At 42.3% G+C, this 17,336-nt stretch overlaps 1 protein-coding gene across 2 annotated transcripts in view; it reads right to left on the reverse strand.

Moving 5' to 3' along the window:
* Nucleotides 1-17,336, reverse strand: part of fgf11a (fibroblast growth factor 11a) — a 76,633-nt gene that overhangs the window by 27,464 nt on the left and 31,833 nt on the right. For both annotated transcript variants that reach the window (XR_004611984.1, XM_034569260.1), the window contains exon 2: nucleotides 10,432-10,542. Coding sequence is in view for 1 of the 2 variants with exons in the window: in XM_034569260.1 (XP_034425151.1) it covers nucleotides 10,432-10,542 (111 nt within the window). In the remaining variant the exon portion in view is untranslated. The remainder of the gene's footprint in view (nucleotides 1-10,431; nucleotides 10,543-17,336) is intronic.

Consider the following 17,336-nt stretch of genomic DNA (forward strand, 5'->3'; position numbering starts at 1 on the left):
AGGGGAGGGAGAAGGGTGTTGCCAAATCAATCCCACAAGTCAATTTGAGACTCGAGATCATCTACACAATAAATAAACAAGGAGAAAGTGGCGGCGGGATAAAAGAGAGGAGGGGGGACAGGACACAGAGGTAAGCTGTGCAGAGGGCATCTGCAGGCGGGCACAGTGCACTGCTGCTCTGCAGTGTTGTGTTGTGCAGCCCAGTTGGTCTCAACTGGAATGGGAAGAGGATTACAGTCATCTGTGGGAAGTCACACAGAGTTTAACTTCTGGACAGGCACTGGCAAATCTTTATTCAGTTTCCTGTGTGAATGGAACACAGTGGATAAGAGCATTCTCATGTTATAGTTGCACAGGTTTTGGGAATGGAAGTCAGGTGATGCAGTATATAAAAGGGACAAAGTCTGCAGTTAGTGGTGGATGGATGAGATGACAAAATACTGGACATTGAAACTCATGGTCACTGTTGTTTCTTGTATCTATTTCCATAGCACAGACTTAATCAGGGCTTTATTATTCCAATGCCAACAAAGATCATCTAACTGCTCTGCAACCTTGAAAAGAAACTGCACAGTTAAACGTGTATTTTGAGCGGTACACTAAATACTAGGACTGTACTGTGATGGAACACATTAATGGTGGATTTAACTTCTACATTTCTGACCAAATTTATAAATAACCAGCATTTAACGAGTTGAACAAGATTCATAACGACCCTGTGTTTTCTAACCATCTTGAAGTTGAAGCCGTCTGATCGAAGCCGTCTGGGGAATTGGTGTTTGCAGACAAACTGTGGTCTGGTCTTATTCCAGAAGCTATCGTTGTCTTTGGCACCTCCCGACAACACACACATTCTCTAAGGGAGACACATGACTGCAGCGCCCACACACACACACCTGGGTAAAGGATATTATATGAAACCCACTGCCTCCCAAACATCACTGTGACTTTGGGTATTAACAATATTCATGTTACTATCACCGTGACTCACGATTGGTCAATCATTGTGTATTGGCGGGACCTGATCACCACTTCTTCACAGACTCTGGCTCCCAATGTGCGAGGTGGCAATAGTGGTTGGAAGTGGAGAGGCATCGTCCTTCTTTAAAGAAGGTATGTGGACTTTTGGTGTATTTGCTTAAGTAATATTTTAGATGTAAACGCAGAAATGTATGTATATATATCGGCATGAACATGAAGACGGAAATTAATTTACACCATATACATAGAGATATGATATATATAGTGTTTCCCATACTGAATTAATGTTAATAGCTGGTATATGGTTTAGTTTGCACAAACAAGAGGATCATATTATCATATTTAATACCAAAATCATGAGGATTTTTGCAGTTAAAAGTCAAACTTAAAATAACACCAACATCTTGAAATGAGACGGACGGATGATTGCACACGCCGTCAAAAAAATGAGCTTATAAGACTCAATAGTAGGTTAAGTGATTTCTAGCTGATCTCCATGCCTGATTTCCCCGGTGGTCGATGACTCCGACGACAACTAACCACACTCTCCTGTTATTTAACTTCCACCTCTTCCCCCGGGTTTTTCTCTTTCCTTATCGCTCCTCCTTTCAGTCCATCTGACTTTCCCTTCCTTCTCCTCTCCTCTCCTCTCCTCTCTCTCCCTGGTGCTTCCTGGGCTTTCTCCCCACCTTGTCGTGAATTAACAACCCCTTCCTTATCGCACTCTCTCTTTTAATGCATCTCTCCATTTTTCCTCCTTATTTGTTTCCATTCAATTCCCCCGTTGCCAGCTGTCGTTCCCTCACACCTCTGAAACCAATACTCCTCCATCCGCGTCCATTCATCTTTGTCCCTCTTTGCCCTGCAGCCTTCTCTGTCCGTCACTTCGTCACTCAATCTTCTTGTCTCCACCTCCCCTCCTTTGTATTCCCCCGTCCTTACTTCTCCATCGTTTGGTATTCCCCATGCTCTTCTTCACATCCTTATGAGCCTCTTTCCTGCTCATTTGGCTGAGAGAGCATTTCCTTTCCACATTTGTTCCTCTTTGAATGCCGGCAGCTCGCACACAGCGCAAAGTTTTCATCGTTTGTCTTTCAAGTCTTTGAATTTCTCTCCCTCTGCCCTCTGTGAAGCAGCATTATTGAGCACTGGGGAAAGTTAAACAGAGAGAGAAAAAGACGACTTGTTCCGGAGCACAGAGAGAGATAAGTCAGATTTTGCCCCAACAGTGGGAGATCGTAATTACAGTGGATGGAAGTGAGGGAAATCACACTCCTCCTCATGGCTTTTCCGATTTAGAATCTCCAGCTTTCATCTCTCCCTGTCCCCGTCTCTCTTCTCCCTTCTTCATTTTCCTCCTCTCTTTGTCTGTCAAATTGTCGTTCTCCTTGTGTCATTTGGGGTTTTTCCACTCCTCCTCTTCTCTGAGAAAAAGAATTCAGAGCGAGATTAAATCCAGTGACAACCACACCAGAAGCCCCATCACACAACACTGCGCTCTGTGCATTCTTTCTCTATTTCTTAATCCTTTTCTTTTAGTGATTTCCATTCTGTCACCTGTCTCACTGTTTTTTTTCTCATGGCTGAACCTCATCCTACAGATTAACAGATTCATTAACTCCCATGAACACACACTCACAGACAAAGGCATTTAAACATCATAAAAACCTTTTATTCTCATTCATCTTACTAAGAGCTGCGGGATCCTACATGAACACAAGATGATCTAGTTAGTTCAAAAAAAACAATCTCAGTATTTTCATATTTTTCTGCTGTTTTCAGTGGTTTGAAGTGGGCGGGCATCAGTTGGGTCTGCAACGTTGCAATCAGTTATTCGGGGTTTCCAGAACTTCCAATCAGATCTCTTCATAAATAATAACCAACTGGCTTTGAGATTTTCTTATAGTCATGAATATATAATGCCATAGAGAAGTGGGCTTTTAAGAAGTGATTCCCAGTCCTGGGCCAGTGAATCCTCCAAAGGGGGAAATATGACAGGTCATTGTATTATCACTGTATGTTATTATATCTATATCTTTTTAGATGTCTAGTCTTTTTTTCCCCCTCTTTTTAAATATAAGACGTGGGGGAAACGGGGAAATCAGACATCGCTTTTCTCTTGTTGTTTTAAGATGTCAAAAAAAAGGATGGAAAACCAAAAGTTTTACAACCACATGGGTATTTTTCTCCTTTTTTCACACTGTATATAAACCAGTCTTGACTTACACTACCGTTCAAAAGTTTGGGGTCACCCAGACAATTTCGTGTTTTCCATGAAAACTCACACTTTTATTTATCAAATGAGTTGCAAAATGAATAGAAAATATAGTCAAGACATTGACAAGGTTAGAAATAATGATTTTTATTTGAAATATTAATTTTGTTCTTCAAACTTTGCTTTCGTCAAAGAATGCTCCATTTGCAGCAATTACAGCATTGCAGACCTTTGGCATTCTAGCTGTTAATTTGTTGAGGTAATCTGTAGAAATGTCACCCCACGCTTCCTGAAGCACCTCCCACAAGTTGGATTGGCTTGATGGGCACTTCTTGCGTACCATACGGTCAAGCTGCTCCCGCAACAGCTCAATGGGGTTGAGATCTGGTGACTGCGCTGGCCACTCCATTACAGACAGCATACCAGCTGCCTGCTTCTTCCCTAAATAGTTCTTGCATAATTTGGAGGTGTGCTTTGGGTCATTGTCCTGTTGTAGGAGGAAATTGGCTCCAATCAAGCGCTGTCCACAGGGTATGGCATGGTGTTGCAAAATGGAGTGATAGCCTTCCTTATTTAAAATCCCTTTTACCTTGTACAAATCTCCCACTTTACCAGCACCAAAGCAGCCCCAGACCATCACATTACCTCCACCATGCTTGACAGATGGCGTCAGGCACTCTTCCAGCATCTTTTCACCTGTTCTGCGTCTCACAAATGTTCTTCTGTGTGATCCAAACACCTCAAACTTTGATTCGTCTGTCCATAACACTTTTTTCCAATCTTCCTCTGTCCAATGTCTGTGTTCTTTTGCCCATATCAATCTTTTCTTTTTATTGGCCAGTCTCAGATATGGCTTTTTCTTTGCCACTCTGCCTAGAAGGCCAGCATCCCGGAGTCGCCTCTTCACTGTAGACGTTGACACTGGCGTTTTGCGGGTACCATTTAAAGAAGCTGCCAGTTGAGGACCTGTGAGGCATCTATTTCTCAAACTAGAGACTCTAATATACTTGTCTTCTTGCTGAGTTGTGCACCGGGGCCTCCCACTTCTCTTTCTACTCTGGTTAGAGCCCGTTTGTGCTGTTCTCTGAAGGGAGTAGTACACACCGTTGTAGGAAATTTTCAGTTTCTTCGCAATTTCTCGCATGGAATAGCCTTCATTTCTAAGAACAAGAATAGACTGGCGAGTTTCACATGAAAGTTCTCTTTTTCTGGCCATTTTGAGAGTATAATCGAACCCACAAATGTGATGCTCCAGATACTCAACTAGCTCAAAGGAAGGCCAGTTTTATAGCTTCTCTCACCAGCAAAACAGTTTTCAGCTGTGCTAACATAATTGCACAAGGGTTTTCAAGGGTTTTCTAATCATCCATTAGTCTTCTAAGGCGATTAGCAAACACAATGTACCATTAGAACACTGGAGTGATAGTTGCTGGAAATGGGCCTCTATACACCTATGTAGATATTTCATTAAAAACCAGACGTTTCCACCTAGAATAGTCATTTACCACATTAACAATGTATAGAGTGTATTTCTGATTAATTTAATGTTATCTTCATTGAAAAAAACAGTGCTTTTCTTTGAAAAATAAGGACATTTCTAAGTGACCCCAAACTTTTGAACGGTAGTGTATATAGTTTAGGTTCTGCATGATTTGGAGAGAATGCCAATACTGCGAACTATACTTGCATTTTCCATAGAAGTGCATACAATCATGAAGCTATTGAAAGCATCAAAATATAAACATTTCTACTCATACAGTAAGTAGCCTACTTACCAATTGGAAGGTGCTATAATCTTATTTATGTTCCTGCTAACTTCATTTAATAGCATATGCAGTAAATTGTATGCAGTGCACTTTAGTCCAAGCTGAAATATCTCAACACCTATTAGATACAGTGCCATGAAATTTGGTACAGACATTCAAGGCCCCTAGAGTATATCTAAAAAGTTTGTAATAAAGTGAGTAAAATTTGCAAAAACACCAGTACAGTCCTTTAACAAATCCCTCTTCCACACTAAATAGATAATATATCTCTCCTCCCTCACCCTACTCTCCTGTCCCTCCTTCAGTCCTCTTCCAGCTTCATTACATAACAGCCTGGACGAGCCAAGACCGTGGACGGAGGGGGGAGAGAGGAGCATGTGGGCGGGAGGAGGGGGCAGGCAGCTCCTCTGACCTCCCACCAGAGGGGGGAGACACAGTTGTCAAGGCGGAGTCACATCAGCTACCTGCTCCTCCTGGCTTCCCTCCCTCCCTCCCTCCCGCCCCTCTCTCTCTCTCTCCCTATTCTCTCTGTCATCCTCACATTTGTCCTCTCCTGCTCGCTCCCTCCCTCTCTCTCTCTCTTCCTCTGCCAACCCGTCTTGTCTCGCTGGCTCAGTTTTTTTTTTTCTGGCATGTTCCACCGTGCCCTCTTTCTCTTCCTCTTCTTGTCTCTGATCCTCTTACTCTCTGTTTGCATCCCCTTTGTCGCTTTTTGCTTTAATATTCAGTCACTTCCAGCTTCCTGACAACTTCCTCTATCGCCTAGTTATGGAAGCCCTGAGGGAACTTGGTTAAAAAAAAAAAGTGATACAAGTATTGCAAGGCCATACAAAAAGCCACTCTCTTCACTTTTTGTTCTGCTACAACCCCTCAGGGCTTCCATACCTCAATCCAACAAATGTCCCTGCATCAGTCGTAGCCCTTCAATGTGTCCAGCCTTACTGACAGGAGAGAACCAGGAGGTGGGATGTTAACATTCCCCTTGTTCATCCATACTTCCTCCTTCCTCCTGGAAGTCATCTGTCTACTAATTCCACAAATCTCTGTTTGTCTGTATGTGGAACACGTATCTCGAGAATCGCTCATCTTATCAGCTTACAACTTGGGACGTGTATTACTAAAGGCCCAAGGACATGCAGTGTCGAATTTGGTGCAATTTGGACATGCGATGCATTCAATACTAATAAACTTTAAATAAACAGGCAAACAGAGCTTTGCAGCGGTGGCAACAGGCAGTCTGCAGACTGAGTTGGATGACCGACAGTGACGGCAACAGTCGGCCCGCTGGCCAAACTGACCCGCCAGATTATTTTGATAATTTGATAATTTTTATTTCACCATATTGGACTGAGACAGACATTCAGGGGTGTCTTGGTGTTAATCTCCATCATGGCAACAAGATTCATAGAATCACTTCCTCATAAAAAATAGTTTTTACTTTGAAAGGTTGGCTCTGAAGATTGTGTCAATTTCTTAACAGACCTAGTTTGAAAACACTATAAATCATTCAGAAGTCCCACAGAAATGAACAGTAACAAAGTGCATTCAGTTTTATCTTATGAAAAAAACATTAAATACAAATGTGCTGCTGCTGCTGCTGCAAAAAAGAATCTACTTAATAATGTAAGCACGGCTTTATTGCAGATAGACCAGGTAGGATGAACGCAAAGTTCTCTAACTTCCTGCCCGCAGCCAGTCTTTACTCGCCGCGGCTCAATTACTGCACTTTTGCAGTTTCACAAAACCTTATCTACTATCCCAATAGATCACTTTGCTCCTTTAATACAGGCTTACTTGTCGAGCCTTCAGCTGCTACGTTCCTCTCCCGTGGAACCAGGCAGACACCATCTCTACATTTAAGGTTAGACTTCAAGCTTTCCTCTCTGATAACGCTTATACAGTAATAAGGGCTGGTTCAGGTGAGCCCTGAGCCATCCCTTAGTTTTGCTGCTACAAGCCTAGACTTCTGAGGAAGCCTCGCTTTCTCCCCTATGTATTTATATCACACAACTGCATACCATTTACTTTGTGTTTCCACTCTCACATAGCTTCCTCTCACCTTGTCCTCATTCTGCAGGTATCTCTCTCTACTCAAAACTGATTCATTATTATTCTTTCCCCCATTTCCCTCCTTAAACCCAGCCGATCTAAGCAGGACGCTTGACCTTACAATGTAAAGTGCCCTGAGTTAACGTATGTTATGATTTGGAGCTTTATAAATAAAATTGAAATTGAAGGGCACTAAGCGTTATCACCTTTTTTCTGAGGCTAGTTTTAGGCTTTCTATGTTAATGACCTAATCTGCAGAGGTCAGTTCAGACCAAGAACTACATTACAGCGGAAGCCCATCTTCCTAAATTGGTTTACAAGTATTCAGTCAAAATGTATCCCAGCGTATTCATAGAACAGACAGGAGGAGGAAGAACAGAGCGTTTTCTGGTGCCCAGCGGCTCGTTTTTTGCCCCATGATCCCCAAAGAAATTTGTTCAGCCATCTTAAAGTTGTCAGTGGACTTCTTGACAACATTAAGAACTACTTTGTTGATACAGTTAGTTAAAAACTTGATCTTAATTGGCTGTAAAAAATATATATAAATGAATAAATAAAAAATTTAGGGGGAAATTGAAATTGAGTGAAACTGAAAGCAGTCTGGTTCCAGGCCAGTTTGCATTATAGAGCAAGTTTCGGTTACCAGGGAGACTACTGAAGATAAGCCTGACAGCCTGCAACACACACACACACACAGCAATTCTGACTCTTTCAATATTCTGTGCAGCCAGGTAGATGATTGCGCTGCTGATTGATGCTAAGTTACAATGATGTCAATCACTCTACAATTCCTGCATGAATGAATAAAATGTTTGAAATTGATTTTAAAAAAGAGCTCGATTTATGAGTTCCACAGGACTTGCCTGTCAACTCCCCCTCACACTGTCCACTGACAAAGCAACGAGCCCAGGACAACACGAAACCACACACTGGCATTGATGGAATTATCGTTGCAATAAAATTAACCGTAAGTAGGACCCACGTAATTATGTTGTGGATTGACTGCATGCTGACTGATGTTTAATACCCTGACAAACCAGAGACACTCCTACATAACAGGAGTCTTTACATCCGCCTGGAAATGAGCCCTGTTCGCCTTCGGATTTGCCCTGAAGTATTATGCGATGAATATTTCAAATTGGACCAGAGACTGTTTAAAGTTCAGTGTGTGGCGATGCTTGCCTCAGTGTAGGTGTGCTGTTACATAAGCGGGAGAGGGGAGAGCGGGTCTGATCGGTTACGGTGCTGCTGTGGGCCTAATTCAACCAAACAGATGTGGTTGGTGGATTCAAAACACCAGGGGACATGTACCTGCTTCCTCTCACAGGTTTCTGTGCGAGTTTGCAATTAGTGAACACGAGTGAAGTGGCCATTCAAAACCTGCCTGTTTGGAATGGGCTGTTCCCTCGACCTGTGTTAATGCTCTGGAGGTAGTTAAGAATTATTCCTTGTCATTAGAAATTCCTCCTCAAATAAAGTTCTACAATATACTGTCACTTTTTATTGATTGTGTGCTGGATGTTGTGTGCAGAGCTTTTTATAAACAGTCTAGGGTGCAGAGTGAAGTGTTTGTGTTCATCCTACCTGGTTTATCTGCAGTGAAGATTTTATAATCTATGTTGCTCATAAAATTAAGCTGAATTTACTGTACTGTTCATGTATGTGGTTCATGTGACAAATTGCTGAGGAGAAAATGATTCTATGAATGTTGTTGCCATGACAGGGAACAGTAACTGCGGCCTGTGAATGTCTGTGTCAGCCCGATATGGTGAAATAAGAATAATACAATTGTCAAAATGATCTTGCAGCAATTTTGACCTGTGATCTGACCCAGTTGTCCGTTGCCGTACTTTATCTGGGGACATAGAAGAAGATTCATCTGGGTCCACAGACCGTGGGCACACCGCCTTGCCACCGACTGCTAGAGAGCGCTGGTTGCCTGTTTATTCAATTTTAGATAATCCAGTGTCCAAGTTACACAAAACACACTGCTGAATTTTCTTTCCGGGACAAATGCCAAGGGAAAACCTCATTATGAACAACTCAAGGTCAAATCCAGGTTATTCTAACATGATACTTGCTGCCACATGTATTCTGACATCTCAATAAAACGCTGAAAACCCAACTTTTCACAGGGAACCACAGCTGAGAGTCAAAATGGAATTTTTTCCCCCCCTTCTTCCTGTAGATTGCAAATCCAAAATTGTGCTAACTCCATGTTTTCCATCCAAACTGGGGCTTTGACAGACAAAATGCTGTCTTGCCACATCAGGGATAAACTAATACACTATTGATCTCTCCGGGAGGTTTGGACAGAGTCCAGGAACTCGTGGGGGTATCATGGGATAGGATGTTTTTGGTCAGTAATCACCTAGGTGCTGACCCCTAACAAGGTGAGGCGTGTGCGTTTCTCTGGTTGGTACAGCTAATATAAAAATGTTCAACCCCCGTCCACATGAGCAGCAGTGAAAACAAGCCATGCAGGCACACGACACGCCCACCGGCCACCATCCTTCATCTTTAGCCATGCTAGCTGGCTGCATGACTCGATGGAAGGCAATGTCAGTTACTCCACCGCTTTAATCCAGACTGAATTATCTCAACAACTATAGGATTGGACTGTGCCAGGTCATTATATTTGATACTATTAACAGTTAAACGTAGAATATCACTTATGTACTAGATTCAACAGATCCATTTCGCAAGATTACGGCAGCTGTTGTGACCTTTTATCCAGGATCATGGAGATTACAGTAGGCAGCAGAAGACACCCGCTGGCTCCGGTATAATTATACCTAGAGTGATTTGAGTACCCTGTTAAAAAATTCTATAGGAATCACAATGTAGTACTTGCATCTAGTGTCTGAGATAAGCTGGGAACATCGTCTGCCACTGGCTGCTTTACAGCACACAGCCACTAAAATACATCAGGCAGAATTTAGAGCACACAGACACACACACACCTTGACTACACTGAATACACTCACACAGACGAGTTATTCGTAGACACATGAAGCATGTACCTGAAAGGTCAGACTGATTGTAAGCAAAACAATTCAAAACATGTGTCTGAAAAGATGCATCCTTGCCAGGGATCTGCTGTGATTTATTGCGTAGCGCGAACAAATCCCATTTAGCTGGCGTTCACCGAGCGCACTTTGCCAAGTGTGCATACATTTTCTGCCTGACCGATCAGAGTGCGAATAAAACCAGAAAAGCGTGGCTGTGTTGCGGTGCAATCATGTGCTGTTGAGATGTTCAGATATATGACAGTCCTGCCAGGAAGTCTCCTTTTACATGTCCCTTGGCGCGGAAGCATGGGGAGAAAATCCCAGCGTTACATGTGCCGCCTGAGCCAAGAAACGCACACCTTCATCAAACTAAGTGACAATACCTCCGTGCGTCTGACTGTTCACTTACAGAAGGAGCTGCTTTCGTCCTTTGTGCCTTCCATGGTGCCATCCGGCAGCATCTGGAGGTAGAAGCCGTGTCTGCAGTAGAGCCGCGTGACGATGCCCTTCAGCTGGGGCTCTGCGGAGCAAACACAGGGTTAAACACACGTTAGCAACTTGTTGGTGAGCGTATATAAATGCGCACACCTTCCTACGAGCGTGCACATTGACTAAACAGCAGGCGGATCTTGATATTTACACGGTGAAATGGTCAAACAGTGAGGAGTGTGCGCTTGCATGTGTGTGTGACTGTGGCATTCAGCAGGATTGATGGGCCCTGTGTGTCTGCAAAAAAAAAAAAAACTCTTTCACAGACAGATTCAAGTGATGGAGACACGCTGTTCATTTTGTGTGTCTGCGGGTTCTTGCAGCAGCTTCACATCACACAAGCAGGCAAGCAGTTATAACTTGTATTGGAGCTAAAGGACTAGCAGTACAAGGACCTAGCAGTACGTTGCATGTTTCACTACAAGGAAAGCCGATGTTACCGGTGACCAAAAACAGCCTGGACTGAAATGGAACTATACCCTGATTTAAAAGTGTCTTTGCTCTCAGTTGCCTGAATTTCTGAGTGAAAAAGGTTACGGCAAAAAAATTTGAGAGTAACCGTTCTGATTCTGTATTTGATTGGAAGCTTTGTTTTTTTTCTGATATGCATGTGTGTGGTATAATATATTTTGGTTATACTTTGCCAACTATTGCATTGGTATTTTTGTATTTTGTTTGTTTAAAGGGGTTTGGTTGTTATTTGGGGTTAAACAAATCTTGTGTCACTTTTGTTTTTTATTCTTATTTCTGTTTCTTATAAGTTGTGATGACTTCAATTTAAAGAGGTACAAGTTTGTGGTAGCTTTTTAAGTACAAACTCAATAGGCCCCCATTAGTCTGACCTCAATCCATAGCATCAGACACAGGACAGAGTGTTGGGCTGCTACATAAAATGCTTGTAAGATGTAGACACCTTCTTGTTAGCAGTGTAGAGCAGAAAGTTCAATATCTCGGATGCAAGATGGCAAAAGCTCAAGAAACAAGCAACAGCACGTTCATCGTCATGCTGAAAGTTTAATGAACCTTCCCCCGGTCGTCTGTTTACCCCACTCTCAAATACCAACTGTCGTCATTTACTCAATGCACTCTGAGGCATCAGACTACTATTTGTTTCAGTGAGCCAATCGGGCGTTCTCCTCCAACGCTGCTCCGGAGTTAAGCTGGCGTGTGTTTCTCTAACCTTGTGTTTGTGTTGGGATGTGTTTCTCTTTCCCAGGCTGCACACGCATGGCTGCGAGGGCTCTTCCACTGGGAAGTGCTGAGGGAGGCTAAATAGTGGATCAGAGGGAATGTCAGAATGCTGTAGTGTTTCCACAATCAAGTTTTAATGAGACGCATCAAATATGGATGAAGACAGAGAAGTACGGGGGCAGCTGGCAGTTGGCCCTCGCTTGACAGCAGGGATGTGTGTGTGTGTGTGTGTGTGTGTGTGTGTGTGTGTGTGTGTGTGTGTGTGTGTGTGTGTGTGTGTGTGTGTGTGTGTGTGTGTGTGTGTGTGTGTGTGTGTGTGTGTGTGTGTGTGTGTGTGTGTGTGTGTGAGAGAGAGATGGAGAGAGACAGAGATGCACTGCAAGATATTCAGCATTTCCCTAGTTTTAAAAACATTTTTCATACTTCATTATAGTCCTAACACTTTTTCTAACTTTTTTTTATTACAATTTGACTTACAGGATTCTCTGTGATTTCAAGAAGAAGCTTTCTAAAATTAGGAGAAAAAAGTTATAATTTTAGGCTATGTGTCGTCTTAGAGGGGGAATATGAGACCAACCTTTCACCTGGTTTCTAATGAGGAATGTGGAGGATCTTAAATTGTACTTTAATACAAGTTTCAAAAAATAACAAACAAAATCAGAACCACATTATCATGAGTATCAGGACTTTTGTATCAAGATTATGCAAGAAATGGAAGTGGAGAAAATGTCCTCTTTTTTTTGGAGGAGTAAAAGGCTGGAAGTTGTTGACTGCAAGCCTATCGTTGGTTAAAGAGAATTCGTAGATTCTGGAGAAACAGTGAGATTGGTCAAGATTCTTTGGATCAAGAAGGACCTTGAACGAGCACGGGTTCTCCTTGCTGCCTATTTCCTAGAAATATATAAATATAAAGCATATCTAAAAAAAAACAGAGCTATGTCAGATATCCTGGTGGACTTTTGGATCCTACATTTCCAATATCGCCAAGTGACATATATTCAACTAGGGATGATAGTGCAAAAACAGTTCTGCATAGTGTCTCAAGTTGACACTCATTAGGATGTGAGTTAAGCCTTGAAGGCTGTGAATTAGTCGAAGAAACACCAGTGTGCAAATCCTTCCTTTCATGCTGACAGTGTGACCCAACATGTTTGGAAGCTTTTCTTTGGAGGTGCTGGCCTCAGCAGCCAGATTGACTCTGTGTAACTACAAAAAGATAAAAGCTCATCCGTCCATCGTATAGGCTGACTAGACACAGAAGGTCAAACGTGGAGTGTGGTAATCTGTAATATCCTGAGTGTTAATCTCAAATTAAGCCTCAGACGCACTCCAGGCCATGTGCTGCTTAACACATCTGCCACAGTGCGGAGCAGAGCCGAACAACAAACACACGCAGGGGAGGCTGATGTTGACCTTTAGCATGACTCCGCCCCCGTTCTGTTTGGGAATAACGCTTTGATCCGGAACATTGAGAGGAAATACAGCTTGGACACAGGGACAAGGGAGACTACGGATGCAAGTGCAAAGCCGATACACACACAAACACCATCGCATACTGTTACTGATATACATACTGATCCATGCAGAGTGCAGAGGAGAAAATTGCCTTGAGTCATACCTGAGGCAGGATGTGACAATGCAAGGCAAGATGGTCATTGGCTATAATACATAAACAAAATGCCAAAACATCATAAATGAATCCTCTTATTTTCTGATATGCTCCTTCCCTGGTCAAAAGGTGGCACTGGAGGAAAGCTCAGAGTCCATCGAAGACAAAGTGGGATTCATCCTCTGAGGACCATGAATATGTCATTTTTGAACTTATCATTTCAGAACAAAACTAACTATTGTTTTTGAAATGCATTGAACAAAATGTTGACCAAAGAAGATTTTTGTTGTTGGTAGCATCCGATAGAAGTTAGGGAGTGGAGTGATCAGCATCATCAGAAATAATCCTCTGAGGAGCAAGACAGTTCATACCAGAGTCCAAAGAAATCCATCCAGCAAATGTGGAGACACCTTGGTCCAAAGAACAGTCTTGGAAAAGCGTTCAACCACTACGTGTGCATGTATTATCAGCAGCTCTCGTGATGTAACTTGTTTTTGTAGTACAGACAATTCATTTAATTAAGTCCACTAACTTTGCAGGTTGTTCACCAAGCCACAGCTGAGCTTGAGGAGCAGTGGTTTGCATTCAATACTCTGCTCTCCGAGGAAGGATTGAAAGAATCATAGTAATGATGATTGTGCTGGGAGAACTAATCCTCCCTTAATAAACACACATGAATATTAATTTGTGGTCAAATCAGAACTAGCAGAGGTTCAGCATACAGTTTAAGTTTAATGGGCAGTAACATTGGGGTATTACAGTAATGCCATTCAGCTGGTAGCCAAGTAGATGATGATACAGCCTGACTATTAGTCCAGAGTGTGCATCAAGTTAACAGGATCCAAAACACTGGAACCTACATTTACCATACTACGACTTGATAGTATCTTATGTCAGATGTTCAATGCTTGGTGAATGCCACCTGGATGCCACCCATTGGTTTGTAAACTGCCGTCTGTTTTTTTTTAAACCATATGTAACCGTATTTGGAGGAGCGAGGGGTGGAGCCTGACACCCACCTTCACCTGCTGCCTGCACCCATTGGACGGTACTAGCTGTCAGTCAGACGGTATCTTAAGACCATATATATTGAGACCATTAACCTTTGAGAAAAATGTTTACTCACGTTATACATCAAGTACGAAGTAGGGTAATTTTCTCATAGAGTTCTATGGGAAAAAAAATGTTTTTGCAACCAGTGGTGTTGCTCTCTGCTGGTCATTTAAGAGAATGCAGGTTCCAGGCACTGAACGCACACTCCATCCATTTTTATATCGAATCTATGATAAATGCCCATGTTTCTCCTCCACACCTCAATTTTGCAATGCTAGCTTTTCCGTAATAGTCAAAGTTCTTCCTCAGCCACATGAGCTGAGTAGTACTTTGAAGTGTGAACTGACTTTGAAGTGGAGTGTTGCTTGGACGGCCCCCGGAATCATTAAGGGTGTTACCCTTCACTCAGCCCTTGTTCAGAGGGGTCCTGAAATCGTTGATTCAGGGGTAAGGCTTTAACATCAGTTGAATCCCGAGTCCAGTCTTTGTTTTGACTGAGGGAAGCTTTAAATGCTCATATTGACATTTGGAATTAAAGCTGCCATTTTCATTTTCACATTTTCCAAATATTACAACATTTCAGCGTTTCCCTTGGAGTTTTATTCTTGAAAGGGGAGAAAAAGCCTCTGAAATGGCATTAGGAACATGGGGACTAAAACAAATTCATGCTCTTGGGGACGGCAATCAGACAGTCACATTAGAATGCATCCTGGGAATATAATAGCATTCGTCAACAAACATAAGGTTTATCAGACTTCATCACATCCTACAGCACAAGAGCGGGGGGCTGTGTGTGCATGTGTTTATGCATGAGGAGGATTTGTGCTCATAATCCCACAGACATTCAACGCTAATTATGGAGTGACCTTAATAAAGAGCAGGATTAATTTTACTTATTGAGAATTTCAACCATTAAAGTCACCCTGAACCCTCCAGCTGCCTGGAGCCTCATGGCAGATGACAACTGGGCAGCAGCTAGTTATTTTCACCCGCTTTCCTCACTGCACGTCTTAATGTGTGTGTGTGTGTATGCTGGACACCCACATAATGGGCTTGGCTGAACAAGCAGATGATCTGCCAAGGAGAATGTCTGTATGTCTGTCATCACAAACACATAACAGACTCACATGGTAGATATATATTTTTGTCTCCTTCCCCCTGTTCAGCTCAGACTCTCTCCTCTCAAGTGTCCTCTAACCATTTACAGTCCAGCCTGGGGAATAACGTCCACATTGGACAACTGCAGAGGTCAAGATTTATGTTGAGTGCCAATGTTCAGTACCAGTGAATGAAGTAGTGTGCCCTATGTTGTATGTGGTGATGCAGAAAGTAAGGGTGAAAAGGAGAGGATGGGGAATGGATGTGGTGTACTGTAGAAAGAAAATAATGCCACATTTACGCTGCATGCAATCTTATATATTCAATGTGCTATATTGTTAAAGTGTCATTTTATGTAAGACCTGATGAGCACACTAATATATTTATTCATTTTGTGGGCATGTGTGTGGTGTAGCTTTTAATATCAATTCTGTACAAGAACATGTGTAATTATAGCCGCAGGCCCTCAACAGAGGGGAGCGGCTCAATCGTCAAAAATAGATCCTTGTTGAGTAATGAGTGAGTTTCAGGTTTGAGAAAGCTAAACAAATTCGCATCAGCTGGTTAACTTCTGTTAAAAACACAGTGTTGAAACAATTACACACTTATTTCATGTGTATTTAGCATTTGTTTAATTGTGCACACAAAGGCCAAAGCCGAGCTGGGATTCAAATCAGGACCCTTCTAGCTGTGAGGTGACAGTGCTAACCATTCCACTGCAGACCAAGTTTGCGACCCTACGGTAAAGCAACTTGGAACGTTTATTCCAAATTGAATAGAAATTGCCCGAGCGACTGCTGTGACAGACTGACAGAAAAATGCCACCGATAAGAACAAACCCATCTACTAGCATGTAGCTGGGGTAAAATGAAACATTACTGAACAAGACAAACTGTGCTGAATGTCAGACATGACACTCAGAGGAAGAGTAGGAGGCAAAAAGGGATGAAAGAAAAGGAGACAAGATAGAGTTATTGAGGACAAGATTTGTGATTGTATAAGTATGGATATGTGTTTCCCACAGGTAGTCAGATCACTTCAGCTACACTGGGATACGCAGACGACTTTCTATTGATGTTTCATTTAGAGAGCACGCTGATTCATTCTTTTCTTAGTCACTCAAGTCTGTCAAAGCACTTGAAGCTGAAGGCACTGCGACAATCGCAGATTATTGCACTTCCATCTGTTCGTCGAGACGCCATATTAAATGGTCTCCATTCAGTCTGTGTCAGCACCAACGCAGGAGTAAAACTCCAGGGAGCCCAGATGTGCTACAGCACTGACGCATCACTGATGAATTGTGGTCATTGTAGTTCGCTAACTGTCTCGGCGCTTGGCAGAGTTAAAGCTCCAACACTTCATTGGAGAGAATCAGCAGCTTCATGCATCACTGCGCCCGAAATGAATCCACAACAAACAGCAGACGGGACACTGGATATATTGTGAGTCGATTTTAAGTACTAGACTTGCACTATACTGAGTGCACCTCAACAAGTTTTAAACATGAGTACTGCACATTGCCACTACAAAATACATTGAATGATGCAGTATCAAGCATTATAATAAAAGTTTGTTTTGTTGCAATAAATCGGTTCTTAAGTGGTCAAATATTTTGTATTTAATATTTCGAAACATATTTTGTGGTCTCTTTTAGTTGGCAGACGTCGACAGCCACAGTTGCATCACATTTATTGCATCAGGAAGAAATGGGGTCTGTAACCCAATTCCAACAAAAACATCCATGAAGGGTTTATTGGAGAAGTGATGTATTGCATTGCATTAGGTTTACTATATGTGCCTAATAACTGGTAGCCAAGTGTATTTCTTCATACAAACCTGAAAAAACAATGTACTATAAATACATATTACTGTAC

The sequence above is a fragment of the Hippoglossus hippoglossus genome, chromosome 18 (assembly GCF_009819705.1).
Source record: "Hippoglossus hippoglossus isolate fHipHip1 chromosome 18, fHipHip1.pri, whole genome shotgun sequence".
In the NCBI taxonomy this organism is placed as follows: Eukaryota; Metazoa; Chordata; class Actinopteri; order Pleuronectiformes; family Pleuronectidae; genus Hippoglossus; species Hippoglossus hippoglossus.